Raw genomic sequence first — 20,284 nt, 5'->3', positions numbered from 1 at the left:
CATAAATGTGCAAAGTCAGTTGGAGGGACGCTGTGGTAAACTGAAAAGTGTAAGCTGACTCAAGGCCTTCGAATAAAATTTAAAATAATTCTGTCACCCGGAAGAGCCCTTCTCCAGTACCCACCTCCCCAGGGAATGCAGTGAGTGCGGTCCTCCCTCACCCTTTACTTAATAGAGACAAAGGCTGGAGACGGAGAGAGGCTGTGACTTGCCAAAGGTTGGTCAGAGCCAGATCGGTCTCCATACCAGGCTCCTTCCCTGTCTCAGGCAGAGGACAGGTTGCCCAGGACACAGCAGGCACCGGGAGCTCCTTAATGGAAGAGTTTCTCCTCTTCTTCCCTGGGGTGCCTAGTGGGAAAGGTGAGCAGATTAAGCAACAGGTACCAAAGCCGCTGTCTCTCACCCTGACACACTGGTCTCTATCACCTCATCCCACAGCATCTCAAAGACAGAAGCCAACATGCCAATGCCCTTGGGCCTCCCACCAGCTACGACAGAGTCTGGAATCACAACCTCGCCTAACCACAAGGACGAGCCAGGAAGCCAAGATGCTCCTGTACCTTTTACCCGCTCTTCACAAGACCTGCTACCATGAAAGGAAGATAAAAGAACATGCTTTACAGAGAGTGGAGACAACAGCAAGCACTTACATCACTCTTACTATGCTATGGGCCAGGCGCCCTCAGCACCAGTACTCTCGTCACCCCGTTTTACAAATAAAGAAACTGGAGGACAAAGAGGTGAAGTAAGTCCCTGGCACCCTAACTAGTAAGCAGCGGAGCTGGGAGCCACTTCAGTCGTCTGTCTCTAAAGCCCAAGTTCCGCGCACTGCATCACCAGGGCCTCGCTTGGGGTGGGGAGCACGGTAGAGAAAGAAGCTGGATCTAGTGCTAGTGTGCTTTTGAGAGCAGAAGAATGGGAAAATTCCTCTCAGACTCTGGAAAAGGCCAACTGTAATCTCAACAACACAAGTCTCCCAACCTCAGAGCCTTTCTCCTGCCAGCCTCGGACTGGAGCACGGACTCGGTGTGCCATCCAGGGTCATGGTTCTTTGGGGGACACGTTAGGCCCAGCTCACAGTCAGGGCGGCTCAGCCAGTCTGCAGAGAATGGGGCGTCTGGGCGGTGCGGCCCTCGCAGAAGGTGAGCCTCCCTTGAGCCTCGGATGAGAGCAAAGCTGCTGGGTCCTGCTGTGGGAGTGGGCGCGGCACCCACTCGGGCTTTCTTACAGCTGCAAGAGAGGACCCCGCCATGTCACTCCTAAAACCCACCTGGGACTTGGAGGCAGCATTGGTGATTGGAAGGGGGGAGGGGAGTAGGCGGGGGAGGGGGGAAGGAAGGGGGCGGGACCTCGCTGAAGAGGCTGGAGGGCTTGTTCGAGTGCTAGAACGCCTGGGAGGAGTTACAGTGGGGAGGGGGTCAGGAGGAGCGAAAGGAGAGGAGGCGGAGCTGGGGGACCCGGACAGTTTAAACTGAAAGGGGGAGTACCGGCAGGGAGAAGGTGGCGAAGCAGCACGGGTGGGTGGGAGGGGCAGAGCTGATATTCGGGTCCCTTGGTGGGAGCGAGGCGACTTCTCCCCTCTATCCCCAGAAGCTCATAGTCCGGAATTCTCTGCTGTGACATTCTCCCGAAGGGCCGGTCTGTCGGAACCCGGCCCAGCAGTCTCTGCGTCTCCCCCTCCCTTCCCGGGGGTGGAAGGGGCCAGGGGGTGGGGCCAGAGAAAGGGTTGGGGTATCCCAGCCGACCCCCCACCAATCGCCGCCCCACGTTTCAGCTGCGAGAACTGATGGACGCAGGCACCGCTCACCTCGGGGGCTCTTTGCCGGCTATGCGCCGAGATCCAGGCTGAGGCGGAGATCTGGAGCCCTCGGCGCCCTCCTCTCCAGCGGGGCCGGTGGGGAGCGGCCGCTGCGCGACCCTCTGGGGAGGGAGAAAGAGCGGGCGCAAAGCCCGCGGGTCCTAGAACAGGGCGGGGGCGGGGGGAACAGACAGCCCTCTCCTCCCACAGCGCATCCATCCTCAGAGGCTTGTCCAGGACTCTCTTCTCACCAAGACCCCTTTCTAGGGTTTCCAGTCCTGGCGCATCTGGGAAGGGGACCCCTGCCCGGCCGCGCCCCGCCCCCCGGCCCCCGCCCCGCCGACGTCGCATTAGCATGAGCGACGCAAGTGGCCCGGGCACCACTCGGGGGCCGAGACTCGCCGCGTCACAGCCCCGAGTGGAAAGGGAAAAAAGAGGAGGCGGCGGAGGAGGAGGCAAGAGCGGACGCGAGGGGAGGGGAGAACTGCTGCTGGGCGAGCGAGCCGGCGGGCGGGCGGCAGCAGCATGCCCCTCGGCCCGCGCGGGCGGCTTTTCAACGCTTCGGGGACGGCGCCCGGGGAGCCGGAGGTGCAGCGTGCTCAGTCTCTAGGCCTGGCCCCTCGGCGCGCCCGCCTTCCCTGACCGCCCTTGAGCCCAGCAGCGGCGGGTCCCAGCTCGGCTCCGAAGAGCCGCAGCGTCTCGAGGGGCAGGGTCTTTTCCTTTCCCGGGACACAGGGCCATGAGCCCTACAGCCACCTGAGGCACAGGGGGCGCTGCGCTGCGCCGCGCGGACCGCGCCGGCGAAGTTGGGTGCCCTGGTCTCTGCACTGCAGGGCGCCCGCGCCCGGCCCCGGCGGAGGCGTCCTCGGAAGAGCGGCGGAGTAGAGGCGATGGAACCCGCGGCGCCGGTGGGCCCGGCCAGGGCGGCAGCCATCAAGCTGTCGGAGGCGATGGGCGCCGTGCTGCAGGATCCCCGGCGGCAGCGGCGCCTGGTGCTGGTCATCGTGTGCATAGCGCTGTTCCTGGACAACATGCTGTACATGGTCATCGTGCCCATCGTGCCCGACTACATTGCCCACATGCAGAAGGCCGGCAGGAACACCCCGAGCACCGAAGCATCCACCCTGCAGCCGTCCACTCCAGCCAATGGCGGTGCCAACATGGGCAACACTTCAGAGTTCCCGAAGGCAGAGACAGAGAGTGAGGACGTGAAGATCGGGGTGCTGTTTGCCTCTAAAGCCATCCTGCAGCTGCTGGTGAACCCCCTGAGCGGGCCCTTTATTGACCGCATGAGCTACGACGTGCCGCTGCTTATCGGCCTGGGCGTCTTGTTCGCCTCCACCTTGCTGTTCGCGTTCGCGGAAGACTACGCTACGCTCTTCGCTGCGCGCAGCCTGCAGGGCCTGGGCTCGGCCTTTGCGGACACGTCTGGCATTGCCATGATCGCGGACAAGTACCCGGAGGAGCCCGAGCGCAGCCGCGCGTTGGGCGTGGCGCTGGCCTTTATCAGCTTTGGAAGTCTGGTGGCGCCACCCTTCGGGGGCTTCCTCTACGAGTTCGCGGGCAAGCACGTGCCCTTTCTGGTGCTCGCCGCTGTTTCGCTGTTCGACGCGCTGTTGCTGCTGGTGGTGGCCAAGCCCTTCTCAGCTGCGACGCGGGCGCGGGCCAACCTGCCGGTGGGCACACCCATCCACCGCCTCATGCTGGACCCTTACATCGCCGTGGTGGCCGGGGCGCTGACCACCTGTAACATCCCCCTCGCCTTCCTCGAGCCTACCATCGCCACGTGGATGGAGCACACGATGGCGGCGTCTGAATGGGAGACGGGCATGGCCTGGCTGCCTGCCTTTGTGCCGCATGTGCTAGGCGTCTACCTCACCGTGCGCCTGGCGGCGCGCTACCCACACCTGCAGTGGCTGTACGGAGCCCTCGGGCTGGCAGTGATCGGAGCCAGCTCCTGCGTGGTGCCTGCCTGCCGCTCCTTCGCACCACTAGTGGTCTCGCTCTGCGGCCTCTGCTTTGGCATTGCGCTAGTTGACACGGCACTGCTGCCCACGCTCGCCTTTCTCGTGGACGTGCGCCACGTCTCCGTCTACGGCAGCGTCTATGCTATCGCCGACATCTCCTATTCCGTGGCCTATGCGCTCGGGCCCATAGTGGCGGGCCACATAGTGCACTCGCTCGGTTTTGCGCAACTTAGCCTTGGCATGGGCCTGGCCAACCTGCTCTACGCGCCCGTCCTGCTGCTGCTGCGCAACGTGGGCCTCCTGAGGCGCTCCCGCTCCGAACGCGATGTGCTCCTGGATGAGCCACCCCAGGGTCTGTATGATGCTGTGCGCCTGCGGGAGCGCCCGGTGTCTGACCCCGACGGCGCACCTCGAAGCCCCTCGGGCCCCTTTGACGAGTGCGAGGACGTCTACAACAATTACTACACCCGCAGCTAGCAGTCCCGCTACTCCTCCAGGCCACCCACCCACTGCCCCCCTCCCTGGGTCAAGGTGGCTACTTTGTTAGAGCGCTGGCCAGCTCAGGCTCAGGGCCCGCCCCTTCCAACGAGTATTCCACAGCCTCGCGCATCTTGACTTCCCTGTCGGGATCCCCTCTCTATGACCCCTTTCCGTGCCTCCCTCCCTCTCGTCCAGTGGGGCGTAGAGCACGGAGGCACGCGATGCCATACGGTCCTGCAGAGATAAAGAGGTGCGAGAGGCGCCACCTCGGGGCTCCCCTGTGTAGAACCGTGCGTCTGTCTCTTTCCTTCCGTTTCTCTCAGTGCCAGGTTGGCCCCCTGCACCGCGGTGCTTCCGGCCCGAATCAATAAACTATATCTGTTCGAGACCGAGTCTCTTTACTGATGAGGGTGGGCGGCCGGGCACCGGGCCAGGGCAGAGGGGAGGGTGAGCAGGGTCTAGCCCTAATCCAGGTCTAGCCTGACAGCTCTCGGGAAGCCTGTGGCAGAGGAGATACGAAAAAAAGCAAATCCAGCAAAGGCTCCCATACACCCTGTAGCACACGACTCCCTTCAGTCCGCGACAGCCCCTTCCTTCCAGCCCCAAAGCAGCGCCCCAGGGGGCTGCCCCGGGGAGCCTGAGGACCCGCTCCCTCCGGGTACGCTAGGTCCCGCCCCTTGAGGACACTCCCTGTGTCAGCCTTGGAGCTCTGAAGCGCCGGGCGTGGGCTCCCTTCGAGCCCGGCATCCCCGCCCGCCGCGGCTCCGGGTGAGGAGTAGTGGCCGAGCTGTTCCGGACAGAGGTCTCAGTCAAGTGTGTTCGATAGATAGCTACGCTCTTCCCTTCGAGGAGCAGGGGAACAGTTGATGTGTCTGCTGTGTCCTGCCTGTGCGGCTCTGAGTCATAACTGAAGAGGGTGCCAATGTAGGAGCTGGTGCCAACCCCCCACCCTCTTTACCCCACCCTTACCCCGGCCTTGGGGGAAGCATCTGGCCAAGGCTGTCGGAAGTCTCCCCACCTGAGTCTCCGGACCTGCCAGCCGGGGTTTGCAGGCCACTCCCAGTCCTGGAGCCTGCGGCCTGATGGAGGCCGAAGAGCCCTCCAGTTCTGGTACAGAGGGGCAGCGGAGTTGGGGTATGCCTGTGTATTAAACAATGCCTGTAAGCGTCTTCACTGCTGGTGCGTGCTCGTCTGTCCCCACTCTGCGTGTTGGGCTGTGTGTGTGGGTTTGTCTGGGCAGGGTCTGTCTTTGTGGATCTGTCTTTGTGTGGTGGTGTGTAAGGATCTATATCTGGGGTGGGGATGGGGGGAGGAGTGCTTTGTCTGGGAGGAGTGTCTGCCTCTGGCTGCGTGGTCTTTAAGCATCCCCAGGTCTGTTATCTCCACTCCCCCCCCCCACGCCCCATAGTGCCAGCAAGGATGGAGTGGAGATAGAAAAGGACGGAGAACCTGCAGTGATCAATAAACAGGGTTGTTATTATTATTATTATTATTATTATTTTCATTATCATTTTGAAAGGAGTTGTGGTTTGATTTGAGCCTGGCCTAGACGGCGGGGAGGGCCCAGATTTCCCCGGACCCAACCCTTTCCAGGGTTGTGGGGACGCAGCCGGGGCTAGCATAATGGAGCTGGGGGAGCGCCTGGACTGGGGAAGGCTGGTCAGGGGACCAGTGGGCATGGGTGGGGCAATCTCGGGCCTGGATTCCGCCGCCCTGACACAAACTCGTCTGGGAAGCCGTCCGAGCCGGGGCAGGGGTCCGGGAGGTGGGATCGCTGCAGGTGGCGGCGGGGGTGGGGACGAAGATTGAGAGCGAGAGAGACAGGGTGGGGCTGAGGGAGGGAGGGAAAAGGAAAAAGGGGAGGGAGGAGGAACAGTGGGAGGGAGATCACAGGCACGGCCGGTCCGCCGGCAGCCAGTAGGGAGGCCGCGGGGACCCGGCGACGTCGGAGTCTCTACCGCGGACAGAGGCCCCCACCGCCGTACTGCTGACGCGCCCCTGGATCCCTTCCGGCTCACACTCCCGCCCCCAGTCTTGCCTGGTGCGGTGGAGCTGCGGCCAACGCGGCAGAACCGAGGAGGGCAGGTGAGAGGGGCTGGGCTGGAGGAGCGCGGCGCAGGGAACAGAGCTCAGGGAGCCGAGGGCGGTGGAGGAAGGCTCCGTCTAGGGAGGGCGCGCGGATCCAGAGGCGCCAGGATCCCCGGGATTTTCCCGAGTCCTGAACTGAAGCGGCCGTCGGGGAACCTCCGGGAGACTGTTGGATTCCACCGCTCTGGCGCTTGCGCATCGAGAGTGGAGGCAGGCGGACCGGGAGGGAGCAGGACCTTCAGAAGTTAAGGGGAAAGGGCTGGGAGAGGCTTGACCATCAGGCTCCGCGGCTCCACGTGCGTATCCTCGCTTCTCTATTCTCCTGGATCCCCGTGTGCTAAATGCCAAGGTCTGCACTTTCTGTGCCCAGCCATGGCGTTGCCAGGGCTCACGCGGACCCCTTTGAATTGCGGGTGCGACCCCGACCTTCGCGGAGGCGGGAGGTGGGGAGCAGCCGCAGGTGGCATGTGTGAGCTGGGTCCCAGGGAGTCCCTAGAGAGCAGGGACCGCCTGTGTTGCGGGGGCGGAGCTGGGGTTGGGAGCCTGGGGCAGAGCGGAGACCCTCTCCTGGCAGCCTTCGGAAGCTAGGCTGGTGGCAGCATGCATTGGAGGGCACCAAGTAAAGATAGACAGAAAGATACGCGTTCGGATAGGCATACGCCTCTTAATTGCCGGCCCATGGGCCAGGGAGGAAAAGCAGCCCCGAGGACACCAGGCCCTCCCATTTGGTCCCCAGGAAGCCATCCCTTTCCAATCTCACACCTCTCAAAGATACAGGGTTTCCAGCTGCAAAAGGGCCTTTACCAAATGGACCTTGCCTTCACTGTCCTTTCAGAACTCTGCAGCCCTGCAGGACCCTAACTTGGATGTCCCCTGCTTCCATTTTGCAGGATGTCAGGGCAGCTACCATGCTATTCAACAGCTCTGGGGGCCACCTAGACCAGAGCATCCTGGCACAGAGTTAGTGTGGGTTCTGTATTCTCTGCCTAGTGCTGCCGGACAGCCCCAGGCTCCCCCATTCCTGAGCCTTTTTCATCCATCTTTCTGAATGCTCTGTCCTTGGGTCATCTGTGCCTGGAGCCTAGCCCCCACCTGCGCTGTGCTTGTTTGGGGTGGGGGATCACATGAGCTAAACATGAGTTTTAGGCTCTTAGGAGAGAATAGAGGATGGGTAAGTGAAAAAGCATGGGTGTGTGGCTCTGAGGCTCTGCTTAGGGGGGCGCTGAGCGTAGAGAATGGTCTTAAAAATGGGCCTCTGCCCCTGTTGTCCTGGTCACTTGTCCTGCGGCTGCTCCCCACCTCCCGGTCACTTCTACTGTAAATAAAAAATGCATGCATTCCTTTTATTCAGTTCCCCAGCCCTGATCCTACTCCATGCTCATCACCCAGCTGGGTCCCAGAGATGAAGCACTGAGCACAATGGGAGAAGCTCACAGTCTACTAGGAGAGATTTTAATCAACAAAATATATATCTGTTGGATCTCAGGAAGGAACAAAGCGAGTACACTGCCAATGACCCCTTATGATTTGGAGTGAGCCTGCCCAAACTTGCTCTTTCCCACTCTGGCCTGGGGTGGTCAGTTGAGCCTGGGGGACAGTCTTATGGAACAGATGTCAGCTAAAGGCTTGCTGTAGACCTCTCTCTATCCCATCTGGGGACTCAGAAAGGACACTGTGGTAAGGGGTGTTGGTCTGGAAGTTGGGAGGTTGGGACCAGCTCTATAAGGAGGCCTGGTGTAATTGGGCCCCACGTCCAGCTCTGGTCTCCTCCCAGGGAGGGGTGGAATATCGGGCTCTGGGAGGTGAAGGGTCCGTGGCAGTTCTTTGTGGCTGTTCTTTGTGGAAGTTCTTTGATGCCTCCCTGCTTCTTGGTCCCCAGGTCTGCACCTCTGCTTCCCTTGCCAGGAGTCACCACGATGCCCATACTGGAAAAAGTTCCCCAAAAGATGGCAGCAAAAACTCCCAGCACTGAGGAGGAGCCTGTGAGTTACTTTTGGAGTCCTGTCCCTTATCCCTACTCTTCCCCACTCACCTATCCTTGCTTCCAGAATAGTCCTGTATGGGACTGGCCCTGAGCACTTGCCTGGCGACCAGCCCTGCCCTCTGCTGGACATGAAGCCCAGGCTGCAGTCCTGCCCTGAGCCTGGGAGAGCCTGGAGGGGTGGGGAGTGGCTTCAGGGGGTGCTGAAGAATTGCTGACAGCCATGCTTCCTAACTCCCAAGGCCAGGAAGAGCCCGTGACCCGGGTCAGGTACTCTATTCCCAAGGCTTTTCCCTCTCCCCAAGTTTCACTTGCAAAGGCTTTGAGCCCAGTGGAGTTGCCTTAGGCTAAGACTGAACTCTCTAATCCTTGTCATATCCCAGCCCTCATTCAGTCCTGGAGGCTTAGGCACAATCTTCCCCACCGGCTGAAGACAGTGCCGCCCCTCCTTAGGCAGGCATCCTCCGTCCCCACCTTCCTAGGTAGTGGAGCACCCCGTCTAATCTGCAGGTCATTGAGGTGTTGGCCCCTTGGCTACATTTGTCTTCGTGCCACGTCTTTTTCCGGGAACTCATTTGGAACCTAATCAGAACTTTTTGGCTTCTCCGCATGAAATTGCTCACCACATTGTCCTGACTGTTCCAGCTGACAGACAGCTCTGTTGCTGAACATGCCATGGCATGTTCCTCGCACTAGACTGGGGCTTCCTTGAGAGCAGCCCTTCTTTCTCCATTGTTCCTAAGTCTAGTCGAGGGCCTGGCTCACATGCACTGCCTGTGAAATGTGTACTGACTTGAGAACCGAGTGTCCAAATTAATGTCCTCATTAGTACATGTCCCTGTCCAGAAAGCCCAGGATAGTCTGGGGAGGAGCCCCATAGGGCTGAGACACGTGAGCCGAGATTTCCTGCCTTGTCCCATTTTACCCACCACCACTGATTCCCCATGACTGAGTCCCAGCACACTGTCAGAGCCCTGAGGAAGGGTGGCCTGATTCTAGTAGGGGCTCCAGTCAGGCCTCCTGATACTCTTGGCAAGGCCACCAGCTGGACTGGGCTTCCTGCAGGTGCCTGCCCACTTGCCCGTCATAGACCCCAAGAGAAGGAAGAGGGAACCAGAGCAGCTGGGGGAGGGGCCCCGACATGGCTCTCTTGAAGTGGGCGGAGCAGCCTAGAATGCTGTCCAGGGCACCCTTGTCCTCGAGCATTCCCTGGGGTAGGAGCAGCCTACAGTTGGCACTGACACCCTCCTCCCTCCCCCTAGGGCAGTGAGCTCTCAAGACAGGATTAGGCAGGCAAAGACTCCCATTCATTCATCAGCACAGGCTCCCACACTCAGTCCCTGTCTGCCCAGGGCAGCTCTGGGGAGGGCTCCAGCCCAGACAGCCGCAGGACCAAAGCACAGGCAAGCTTTCAGTGGGTCCCTTTACTCCACAGCCTTACCCCACCACCCCAAAGGGAAAAACCCCTGAAAGAATGTGGCCCCCCTACCACCAACTTTGTGAACTCAAATCGGTACTATGAAAAGTCATGGTTTGTGGCTGTGACTAGCTCAGTGAGGAAGAAGGGAAAGGAGGGGATGGAAAAAGGAGCCAATCTCTCCTTCAGTGTTATACCCTTTGGGTCCAGAGATGAACTAGCTTCTGAAGCCCCAGCTGGGAACAATTCCTAAATTAATGGTGACCAGCAGCCAATATGAATAACGGATCTCTTTTACCTTACACCCATTCTTTGTGGTTTAAAAGCACTTTCATGTAGGATCTGTTTGATCTGATAAGAGGTAGAAGCTATTACCCCCATTTTACAGGGGAGGACACTGAGGCACAGAGGTGAGGGGGTTTGCTTATGATCACACAGCTTGTCAGCATCAGGTTCAATGCATGAACCCAGGTGTGTCTGGTGCCAACATCAGGGTCTTTTCCTCTACACTTTATCCCCTCCTGGGGGCAGGCCTGGGATATCAGAAAAAACAAACAGAAGATTTCTAAGGTCAGAATTCCGCTGAGCTGGGTCCTGGAAATAGGCAAGACCCAAGATGGGGAACAAGGATAGGAACAGATGGAGACACACTCCAGGGACCAATCTGGGGACGGGCACAGTCTTATGGACCCCACATAAGATCCGGCATAACAAGTGCCTGTCAACTCTCTCTTCTAGGAGTTGCCCAAACTTCCAGTGCCCCCACTGCAGCAGACCCTCGCCACTTACCTGCGATGCATGCAGCATCTGGTACCTGAGGAACAGTTTAGGAGGAGTCAAGCCATCGTGCAGCAGTTTGGGGCCCCAGGTGGCCTTGGGGAGACCCTTCAGCAGAAGCTCCTGGAACGACAGAAGAAGACAGCCAATTGGGTAAGAGTTGTTGAGAGGGGGCAGACTGCAGAAAGGGGGCAACGCAGACAAGGAATCCACAGGGTGGGGGGCAGGGAGCAGACATGGAGGCGGGTTTGGATGAGGGGCAGGTAGGTAACAAAGATGGGACAGATGGGGGGATAGGGAAGAGAGGAGAAACAAGGGGACAGCAAGGGCAAAAATGAGGGACAGACAGGATGTGGGATGGGAGATAGGGATGGGGATCAAGCGGGGGCAGATGGGAATAGAGATGAGGTGACGGGGAGAGAGAGGGTATAGAGATGGAAAACAATGGGAGTCAGGGATGGGGGGACAGACAGGGACAAGGATAGAGGACAGATGGGGAAAGGGATGGGGACAGGTGGGGCCACAGGGGATATAAATGGGGCAGTAGGGAAAGACAGGGTACAGAGATGGAAACAGATGGGGGACAAGGATGGCAGACAGGAATGTGGCAGCAGAAGGTAGTAGTAAGTTCAGGGAAGCAAAGAAGGGGAAAAAATCAGAAACAGGACACACATAAGGATAGGCAGGGGACAAGAATGAAGTACCAAACACCCAGAATAGGAAATTGGGATGGAAGAGAGGGAAGGTATGGGGCAAAGATGGAGGTCAGTCATGGGGGACTGGAGAGCACACAGGCCCCAGCAGGTAACTGGGGCTCAGGGTGTATTTGTGGAACGAAGGAATGAAGCACGTGATCCAACAAAGTGTCCCAATCATTCCGTGGGGCTGCCAGGATGGGATAGGTGCTCTCCACAGGCAAGGTGACCCTGTGCAGAGGGGTATGGCCACTGGGGGTAATGGCGCCGCTTCTGTTCTCCCCAACAGGTGTCTGAGTACTGGCTGAATGACATGTATCTCAACAACCGCCTGGCCTTGCCCGTGAACTCCAGCCCAGCCGTGATCTTCACCCAGCAACACTTCCCAGACACGAACGACCAGCTGAGGTGAGGCCACGGTGCTCCTGGGCTCACAGCCGGAGAGTCTGCCTGGAGCCCGGCCTCAGGACCAGGAAGGAAAGGTGGAGGCTTGTGCCCTGGCTGAGCTCTCTGAGGCCCAAAGCGCCCAAGACAGAGACCGTCCGGGCCATGGGTCCGGGAAGTAGGTTAGATGAGGCTGCTCTGTGAGGGACAAACACAAGGTCTTCCTCAGAACATATTTATTTGGGATGCAGTGGACAGTAGTGGAGGCTGTGGTCGCCCCACCCCCTGGTGTTTCGATGGCATTCTTGCCCTGGCTGAGGCCCTGGAAGGAGGTGTGTGCCCTCTGACCCCTCCAGGACTTGAGGCTTGCACTTGGCCCTGGGACACACTGCCCCAGGCTGTCTGAGAGGAGCTCCGCTGAACCCCCCACTAGCCCCTAGCTCTAAACAGAGGCTCCAAGGGGGTGGAAACGGTTCCTTCCTGCCAGCTGCCACCACAAGAGCCTCTACCATCTGCTGTAATTTCAGGGCTCACTGAACCACTGGAACGGCCTCTGGGCCCACCGATGTTGCTGGGGGGCGGGGTAGGCGAGCATTTGCACAGGGATGTGGCTGGGAGGAAGGGCCTCTGGACAGGAGTCGCTTTGAGCCACACCCAATGTGGCCCAGCAGGGCCACGGTTCAGAGAGGAGGAAAAAAAAAAAACCAACCAACAAACAAAAGAGGCAGGGCCTACCTGGGCCTATAGGCAAGGCTCAGCGATGCTCAGAAGACCCCCCCCATCCCCTCCTTCCCCACCAGGACTAGCCCCCACTGAGCTGCTGGCCAGGCAGCCTGTAGCCCAGACCTCCGGGGGTGGGGGGGCAGAAGAAAGTGTGTAGATAGATGGACGAACAGCTTCTGAAAACAGTTCTCAAACTGCATCCAAGGGGGCATTTTCTTCCTGATGCAATCAAGCCAGGGTCCTCATCCATGGACAGTTGAGATGACACAGTCCTGTGGCATGATCTCTGATGATGTCCCCCCCACCCCGCCTTCCAGCACCCCCTTCCATTTTCATTACCACTAAGAGGACCAAATTATTGACTTCCCCCAGGAGACTGGACTTCCCCAAACCTGGGTTCCTGGCCTAGTCTAGGCCCAGCACAGTCCTTTCCTAGGGAGAACCCTACCCCTGACCATCCAGCCTTCTCCTGCCTACTCTTTGGCCCCTCCCAGCTTCCTCTCCCTTCTCCTCCTCATTCACCTTCAAGTATCCTCTCCTCCCAATTATCCGTTATCCCCACAGGACCATTTTAATCCAAGGCTTTTGAAGGACTGGCAGTGTGATGGCAGCTGTGGTGGGGGGTGGTCCTTGAGCTTGAGAGGTGGGCTGTGCAGTGGAAGGAATGGAAGGTTGGATAGTGGGAAGGAGCCTGGGCCCCTAAGAGGACAACCTCAGGCCTGCTCTCTCTGCAGGTTTGCAGCCAACCTCATCTCTGGTGTGCTCCACTACAAGACCCTGCTGGACAGGTAGGATGGGGCCAGCCTGGGGAGGGCAGTGCCCTGATTTAGCACAGCCTGCTGAGTCATATGTCTCCCTGCCACACTAGCCAAGGAGCTCCCAGAGGGCCAAGACCTTGTCTTTTCCAGCTCTGTGCTCCCGGCTCCTGTCATAGAGCAGGTGCATTACCACCCCTCCTCCACACCCCCACCCCAACTCCTCCAGCATCAGAATAACTTTTACCCCAGCTGACCCGACCATTAATGGGTCCTTTTCCTAGGGTGAGCCCTGTCCCTCCATAATCTCTTTAAGTTGCACCCCCCCCCCACACACACACACCCACATTGTTATGTGTATCAGGAATTTAGGGAATCCAGGAGAAGGCAGAGAAGTAGTCCTGGGAGCGGGAGCCAGGTGACGGTGGGTTCAGCCTTGTTAGTTGCCAGCTGGGGGAACGTCTCCCCACACTGAGCCCATGCACCTGGCTTCAACCTCACTGGTTTCCTCCCCAGCCTGGACACTTGTTCCCGGATGATCCATGGTGAAGGACGAATGTATTTTTTAATTTTATAAAATGTAAAACACTACAAAAATGAATTTGCAGAACAAAAAGGTACAAAATACACAACCATGTATTTTATTTTTATTTTAGACTTGACAAAAAAATTCCACAGTCAAATTGCTATAATAAAAGTTTCTGAGAGCTCCCACTGACTCCCACAGTTCAGTGCGGTGCCTGTACTTCAAGCAGCAGGGTCAGGGGACACCCCACCTTCCCTCTGCCCCAGCTAATCTCACGGCTGCCTCTTACCCTCAGGGCTCAGCTCACATGGCTGGTCCTTGTCACCCTGAAACCCTCCCATTTATCAGCTCGTTGCTTGTTGTCTATGCTTTACCTACACAACCCAGGACCTGTGCCCCATTAGAACAGGACACTCATGTTTTGTTTGCCACTATAACCCCAGATCCCAGAAAGGTGCCTGGCACAAAGGAGTGCTCAGTTTGTTGCCTGAAGGGGAGGAGGGAAGGAGAGAGGGTGAAGAGACAGAGAGAGAAGGAAGAAGAGGATGGAAGGGAAGTGGAGGACGGAGGGAGGAAGGAAGGAAAGATGGAACAGAAGGAAAGAAGGGGAGATAGAGAAAGAAGGAAGAGAGGGGAGAGAGGGATGGAGGAAGGAAGGAGAGAGAGAAAGGGAGGAGGGGAGGAGGAGGGGGAGGAAGTGGTGGACGAGAGGCGAAGGGAGGGAATCAGGATGGACACAAGATGTGGTGAGACCACAGGAGAGAAAGGACTTTCTACCATGAACTCAGAGAAGGCTTCTGGAAGAGGTGATGGAAGAGTAGGCTCTTGAAGGGGTGGAAGGAGTTTTCCAAACAAATTCGTTGAACACAGGGGTGGGGTGAAGGCAGGCTAAGCAAGATCAGCACATGTGAAGGCGTGAGGACTGAAACACAAGTTCTGTATATGTAGTGCCCAAGGCAGGGGTGAAGGAGACAGTCGGAGGTTTCAGAAAACCCCAAGGGTCTCTCCATGGGCCATGGAAATAGGGCACCCCACTACTTCAAAGAGTGGGGAACCCAGCTGCTTGATGGCCATCGTAATGCAGTTCTGGGTTTTGTGCCCTGCTTTGCCGAATCGAGTCAAATAGCACCAATTCCAACCCCTTCCTCCCTCCCTGCTCTCCAGCCACTCCATCCCCACCGACTGTGCCAAGGGCCAGCTGTCAGGGCAGCCACTCTGTATGAAGCAATACTATGGGCTCTTCTCCTCCTACCGGCTCCCTGGCCACACCCAGGACACACTGGTGGCCCAGAAGAGCAGTGTCATGCCCGAGCCAGAGCACGTCATCGTGGCCTGCTGCAACCAGGTAAGTGGCCCTCTCTGCTGCAGCCTCTCCAGCTGGGGAGGGCACAGGAGTACCAGTCCGACTTCACCAAGGGTGCTCAGCCTCCTCTCAGAGGCACACAGTGAGCTAGGACAGAGTAGGTTCTCTTGACTCCTAGTCAGTCCCACTTCTCTCCCTTGAGTTGGATTTTAAGAATGAGGAGAGTCATCGATTGAGAATGACTTCCATGGGCTCCCGTTTTGGCCCTGACCAGCCAGGTCGGCTGGTCTGGATGGACGGTGGGGCCTTCATGAGACCCAGCAGGGCCTCAGCCACTCCTCATGAGTCACCCAGGCGGTGGCCTTCCTGGAGACCACATGCAGACAGATGGACAGCTTTACAGACTGACTGTCCAGACCTCCATGTCTAGGCTGTAAGCTCGCCGCTTACATGTATTCATCCTGCCTGATTCTATAGTGACTCGCAGAAGGGCTTGGAATCCCATATGACCAAAGAGCTGAGCAGCCTGTCCAAGGCTGAGAAGGCCTCGGAGACCTCACCAGTGTCCCCTGCTTATGCCCCACCTCCTAGTAGCTCACGACTTCACACTGGCTTCTGGGAGCCCACAAGGGCCCGTGAGGACCCAGGGGACAGGCTGAGCATAAGGACCCTTGGCCCCTTACCAGTGCCCACCAGGCTCTCTATAGATTCTATGCTGAGCCTCCCCCTAATTATTTCATCTGACAAAAAGCTGTTTTAGGGTTTTTTGGTTTGGGATTTTTGTGAGGTTTTTTGGTGTGGGTTTGTTTTACTTTTTGGTCTTGGGTTGTTTGTTTTGTTGTTGTTGTTTGTTTGTTTGTTTTGCTTTGCTTTGCTTTGGTTTTGGGTTTTGGTGGGTTTTTTATTTCGTGTTGTTGGTTTTTGGTGTGTTTTCTTTGTTCATTTGTTATTGTTGTTTTTTGCTAAAACCCAAGTTTAACACCTACCCAGAGATCCCCCAGCTATTCATGCCACCATGTTTTCTCTTGGGCTCCCCTGACATTTGCAGTCATTGATAGGAGCTCAGGGAAAGTCTGCCATCCTAGGTTGGCTCTTCCCACCAGAAGCCCACCTGGCAGTTTGGCCACAGACAAGAACTTTTCTCCATCTTCATTAAAACATCAAACTAGCATTTCCCAGCCCCCACGTGCTGCAGTATTCGTCCATTCCAGAAACGCCCTCAGGGCCCCTGCCCTGGACCAGGCCATGCATATGATGCTCAGGGCCTGAGACCAGGTTCTCATATCAACTGGCAGAAAAGGGATCACAACTTGGGGCTGGAATAAGACCTTTCATGAAGCCCAAGACTTCAGCTTCAGAGCTACTAAATGATAGCTCACACACCTCCCTCAGAACACACGCATGTACACATATATATGTACACATATAGGGATAGAACTTTTGCATGTTGTTTTTCATTTTAATCTTCCTCTGCATATTATTTGATGACTTGCCTTTTTTTCCTCTGCTTCCGTTGTGTTTGAGATCTGTCCCTGTAGCCGTATCTAGAGCTAGTTCATTCCCGTTAACTGCTGAGTGGACGTGCACTAGACAAAGGTGCTACATTTGACTTAGCTATTCCCCTACTGGAAAACACTTGGGCACCCTCTACCATGTTGCTATGGCAAATATGGCTTATATGCACACTCTTTCACTTATCTTCGAGGTGCAAGAGTATATGTTTCTCCAAGCCTTAGTCTAAAATATGCATATAGAGGAGTAATTGCTGAATCATAAGGAACACACGTTTATAGTTTGGACAGACACTGCCCTCCAACAGCAATGGTGCAAATTTATACCTGATTCCCCACACGAAGTAAGAACCACAGAAGGAAGTTTTATTTGAGCTAAGTTTAATCTGCCTTCTTTGATTTGGGGAAGCTTGGAGTCCAGCACAGCTGACAGCATTGGCTGGGTCCCCAACTTGTGACTGTTCAGAGCCATCACGTACCTTGAGATCCCTGGGCCCGAGTATCCCCCACCTGTGCTCACATGTGAAGGCTCAGTGAAGGCCCTTCGCCTTGGGCTGGCTGCCATGAGTGATGTGTTTGACCTGTTTCCCCCACAGTTCTTTGTCTTGGATGTTGTCATTAATTTCCGCCGTCTCAGTGAGGGGGATCTGTTCACTCAGTTGAGAAAGATAGTCAAAATGGCTTCCAACGAGGATGAACGCTTGCCTCCAATCGGCCTGCTGACGTCAGAAGGGAGGAGCGAGTGGGCTGAGGCCAGGACAGTCCTCGTGAAAGGTTAGCAGCAGTGCCCAGTGCGTCTCCACGCTCATCTCATCCTCATGCCCATTGGCTTTCCTTCCTCCAGGGTCGGGCACCATGCCTCATCTCCATTCGCCATAGCATGGAGAGCTCAGGCCTCCCTCCAACTCAGGACCCAACAGCACGTGGGCTGAGGCACCCAGGGGCTGACAGCTCCTTTTGTACCCTCATATTTCATCCGGCAATGTTCTAGCTTCCTGGATGATTAGCGCTGAAATCCTGGGATGTCTGGGAATATTGAGGGAGGGAAGGTTTTGAGCTGGAGGAAGGCTGGCTACAATTAAGCAGTTGTGATTTACTGGTGGCAGGGATGGTACCCATTTTAAGGGTCTGAGTCACTGCCAGAGCTGTCACATGGAGATATAGGATAGAGCCCAGCTCTGGGAGGGTGGTTCACTGCCTCGGTCCTGGAACTTTTCATCTTCAGGCTGACCTATCCTTCTGGCTGGTTGCTGCTCTTGGGAAGGTTTCTAAGCATTCCCATAAGAAAGCTGATAATAGGGGCACCTGGGTGGCTCAGTGGGTTAAAGCCTCTGCCTTCAGCTCAGGTCATGATCCCAGGGTCCTGGGATTGAGCCCCTCATCGAGCCCCGCATCGGCTCTCTGCTCAGCAGGGAGCCTGCTTCCTCCTCTCTCTCTCTCTGCCTGCCTCTCTGCCTACTTGTGATCTCTGTCTGTCAAATAAATAAAATAAAATAAAATAAAAAGAAAGCTAGTAATAGTCTTAAAAATTTTAAGTCATCCTTCTGGAAACTCATTTTCAAATCCAAAGCCAGTCCTATTCCCAGGTATTGGATGCAGTACTTTCCCTCCTTGCCTAATTAGAGAGTCCAGGATAAGAGGGAAGTCTTCTGTGGAACTCCATATGCATCTCGGGCTCTCGTTCGGCCAGGTGTCCATTCCGACTCCCCCGAGTATCTGTCAGCTGAGGATCTGGGTGAGGCTTGGAAAGTTAGGAGGCAGAGGCAGAGAGGAGGAAGCCCCTGCCCCTGAGCAGCCCACAGGACAGGGGAAGGGAAGGCATCTGGGGGGCACAGATTCAAGTACACAGTGATGCAGCAGCCACCCACGTAAAGCAATAGAGAGCAGGTCCCAAAAAAAGTGGTCTAGGACTTCAGCGAGAGGAGGGGGCCTTTCCACTTGGGAGGCCTGTGAAAGGCTTTGTTGGAAGAGGTGGGACTCAGCTCAGGTGTCACTGCCTCAGGCCCCCTAGGACATCCCCTCACTCAACACACTCTGTCACCTTGTCCTGCTGTCTTATACTAATTGCCCTTGTCACTCTCTGAAGTCAGCTTCTCATTTGTTTATGCATGCTGATTACCTGCCTCCCTTCCCTAGTCTCTGAGGAGAATAGGAGCCTTATCTGTTTGGATTAACTTTTAAATCTGCTGTGCCAAACACAGTGGGGCCCCAGTTATATCTGTTAAATAAAAGAACAGAGGGTTACGAATGATAGCAGGCCCCATACCTGTTGCCTCCCTACCAGTTAATGATTTTTCATTCAACCCTGGGGCACCTGCAGAATGCTCAGTCCTAAACTGGGGGCTGCACGGGCCACAGGAGGGTGTGAAAGCCGAACCCATCCTCACAGACCTAACCGCCAAGTTGGAGAATTAATAACTTCTCGTTGGAAAGTGAGTTAATTCCCTCAGGAGACCATGGTGTAATCAAATCCCACTCCTCTCCCCTCCAGGGACAGAGACAGGCATCAGACAATCCCCTCCGCTTCCAATACAGTTTCCACTTTATTAGCAGACCAAGCTACCTCCCTGTAGGACTGACCGGGATTGCCTTGAGGTTTAAGTGCTTGGGCTGTGCTAATCGGAATTAATTTGTTAATGGCACTTGATCTGGCTTTCTGAATGGAAGTGCTGTTTCTGAGGGCAGCGTGACAGAGAGGAGGGGCCCACACGCTTTCTCTTCAGAGATCTGATTATTGTGGTTGGCACTGACTGTGTCATCGGCACAGCAGGAAACCAACCCTCCACAGAGCCCTCCTCCCCAGAGCAGCCCCAGCCTACAGAGAAGAAACCATTTAGGAAAGGATTTCACTATAGATGCAAAAGATGGTAGCAACTTGGATGAGGCTGGAGAGTAAAAATGAAAGACATGAGTGGGGTCCGGATACATTGCAAAAGAGAAGTGACAAGGAGGAATAGAAAAATGAGAGAGATTCCTAGATTTTTTTTTAAAGATTTTATTTATTTGACAGAGAGAGATCACAGGTAGGCAGAGAGGCAAGCAGAGAGAGAGAGAGAGAGGAGGAAGCAGTCTCCCTGCCGAGCAGAGAGCCTGATGTGGGAGTCGATCCCAGGACCCTGAGATCATGACCTGAGCTGAAGGCAGAGGCTTAACCCACTGAGCCACCCAGGTGCCCCAGATTCCTAGATTTTTGATTCGAGCATCCTAAATGGTGATTTCCCTGTGACGGGAACCAGGTTGGTGAAGTGACTACAGAATGAAGTCCTTTCTAAGTATGTCAGGTTTGAGATGCCTTGAGTCATCTAAGTAGAGATGTCAAATTAGATCTATGTGTCTGGAGCTCAAGAGAGAGGTCAGTACGGAGACATAAATTTGAGAGCCATCAGCACATAAGTGATATTTAAAGTCATGGACCTGGGTGAGATCATCTAGAAACAGCGGAATGGGCCCTTGGAGGTCAGGTAGGGAAAGATGCAAAGCAGATTGAGAAAGAGCAGCCTATGAAGTCAGGAGCAAACCAGGAGATGAGTCATGAAGATCCAAAGTGAAAGAGGAAGCGACCAGCCACTTGGAATGCTGCTCAGAGCTCAAGGAAGAGCTGGACAGAGAGGAGACTCAGAGCTTGGCAACACTAAGTTATCAGTGACTTTCACCAAGACCAGACACAGGAGTAGGAAGGATGAATGATTGTATGCTAATGGGTGTGATCCTACAGCAGGAAGAAATTGTTGATGAGACTGTCAATGAGTAGGATCAGTTAAGCGTGGATGACTCTTTTCAGGTATTTTGGTATTAAAAGAGCAGGAAAATGAGGCAGTTGCTGGGAGAGGATGGGAGTCAAGGGGAGTGTCTTGAGTCAGAGAGGCAAGTGTGTGATTG

The 20,284-nt window shown here is 56.0% G+C and overlaps 2 protein-coding genes across 3 annotated transcripts in view; both read left to right on the top strand.

The window, feature by feature from the left end:
* The first annotated feature begins 2,582 nt into the window (after positions 1 to 2,582).
* SLC18A3 (solute carrier family 18 member A3) lies at positions 2,583 to 4,599 on the top strand. Its single transcript, XM_032877778.1, has one exon. It carries the CDS (start codon positions 2,689 to 2,691, stop codon positions 4,240 to 4,242), a length of 1,554 nt encoding a protein of 517 aa, XP_032733669.1. The 5' UTR covers positions 2,583 to 2,688; the 3' UTR covers positions 4,243 to 4,599.
* Positions 4,600 to 6,260: 1,661 nt separating this feature from the next.
* CHAT (choline O-acetyltransferase) overlaps positions 6,261 to 20,284 on the top strand; it is a 48,118-nt gene continuing 34,094 nt past the window's right edge. The window contains exons 1-7 of one of the 2 annotated variants that reach the window (XM_032877763.1): positions 6,261 to 6,330; positions 8,213 to 8,315; positions 10,473 to 10,661; positions 11,493 to 11,611; positions 13,045 to 13,098; positions 14,756 to 14,936; positions 17,002 to 17,179. In XM_032877763.1, the coding sequence (XP_032733654.1) occupies positions 8,250 to 8,315; positions 10,473 to 10,661; positions 11,493 to 11,611; positions 13,045 to 13,098; positions 14,756 to 14,936; positions 17,002 to 17,179 (787 nt within the window). In that variant the 5' untranslated portion in view covers positions 6,261 to 6,330; positions 8,213 to 8,249. Of the gene's footprint in view, positions 6,331 to 8,212; positions 8,316 to 10,469; positions 10,662 to 11,492; positions 11,612 to 13,044; positions 13,099 to 14,755; positions 14,937 to 17,001; positions 17,180 to 20,284 lie in introns of both variants that reach the window. The other variant, XM_032877755.1, reaches the window with a different exon arrangement.

The sequence above is a fragment of the Lontra canadensis genome, unplaced genomic scaffold (genome assembly GCF_010015895.1).
Source record: "Lontra canadensis isolate GAN:19392208 unplaced genomic scaffold, GSC_riverotter_1.0 scaffold3, whole genome shotgun sequence".
Classification (NCBI taxonomy): domain Eukaryota; kingdom Metazoa; phylum Chordata; class Mammalia; order Carnivora; family Mustelidae; genus Lontra; species Lontra canadensis.
This window is presented reverse-complemented; position numbering and strand designations above follow the sequence as displayed.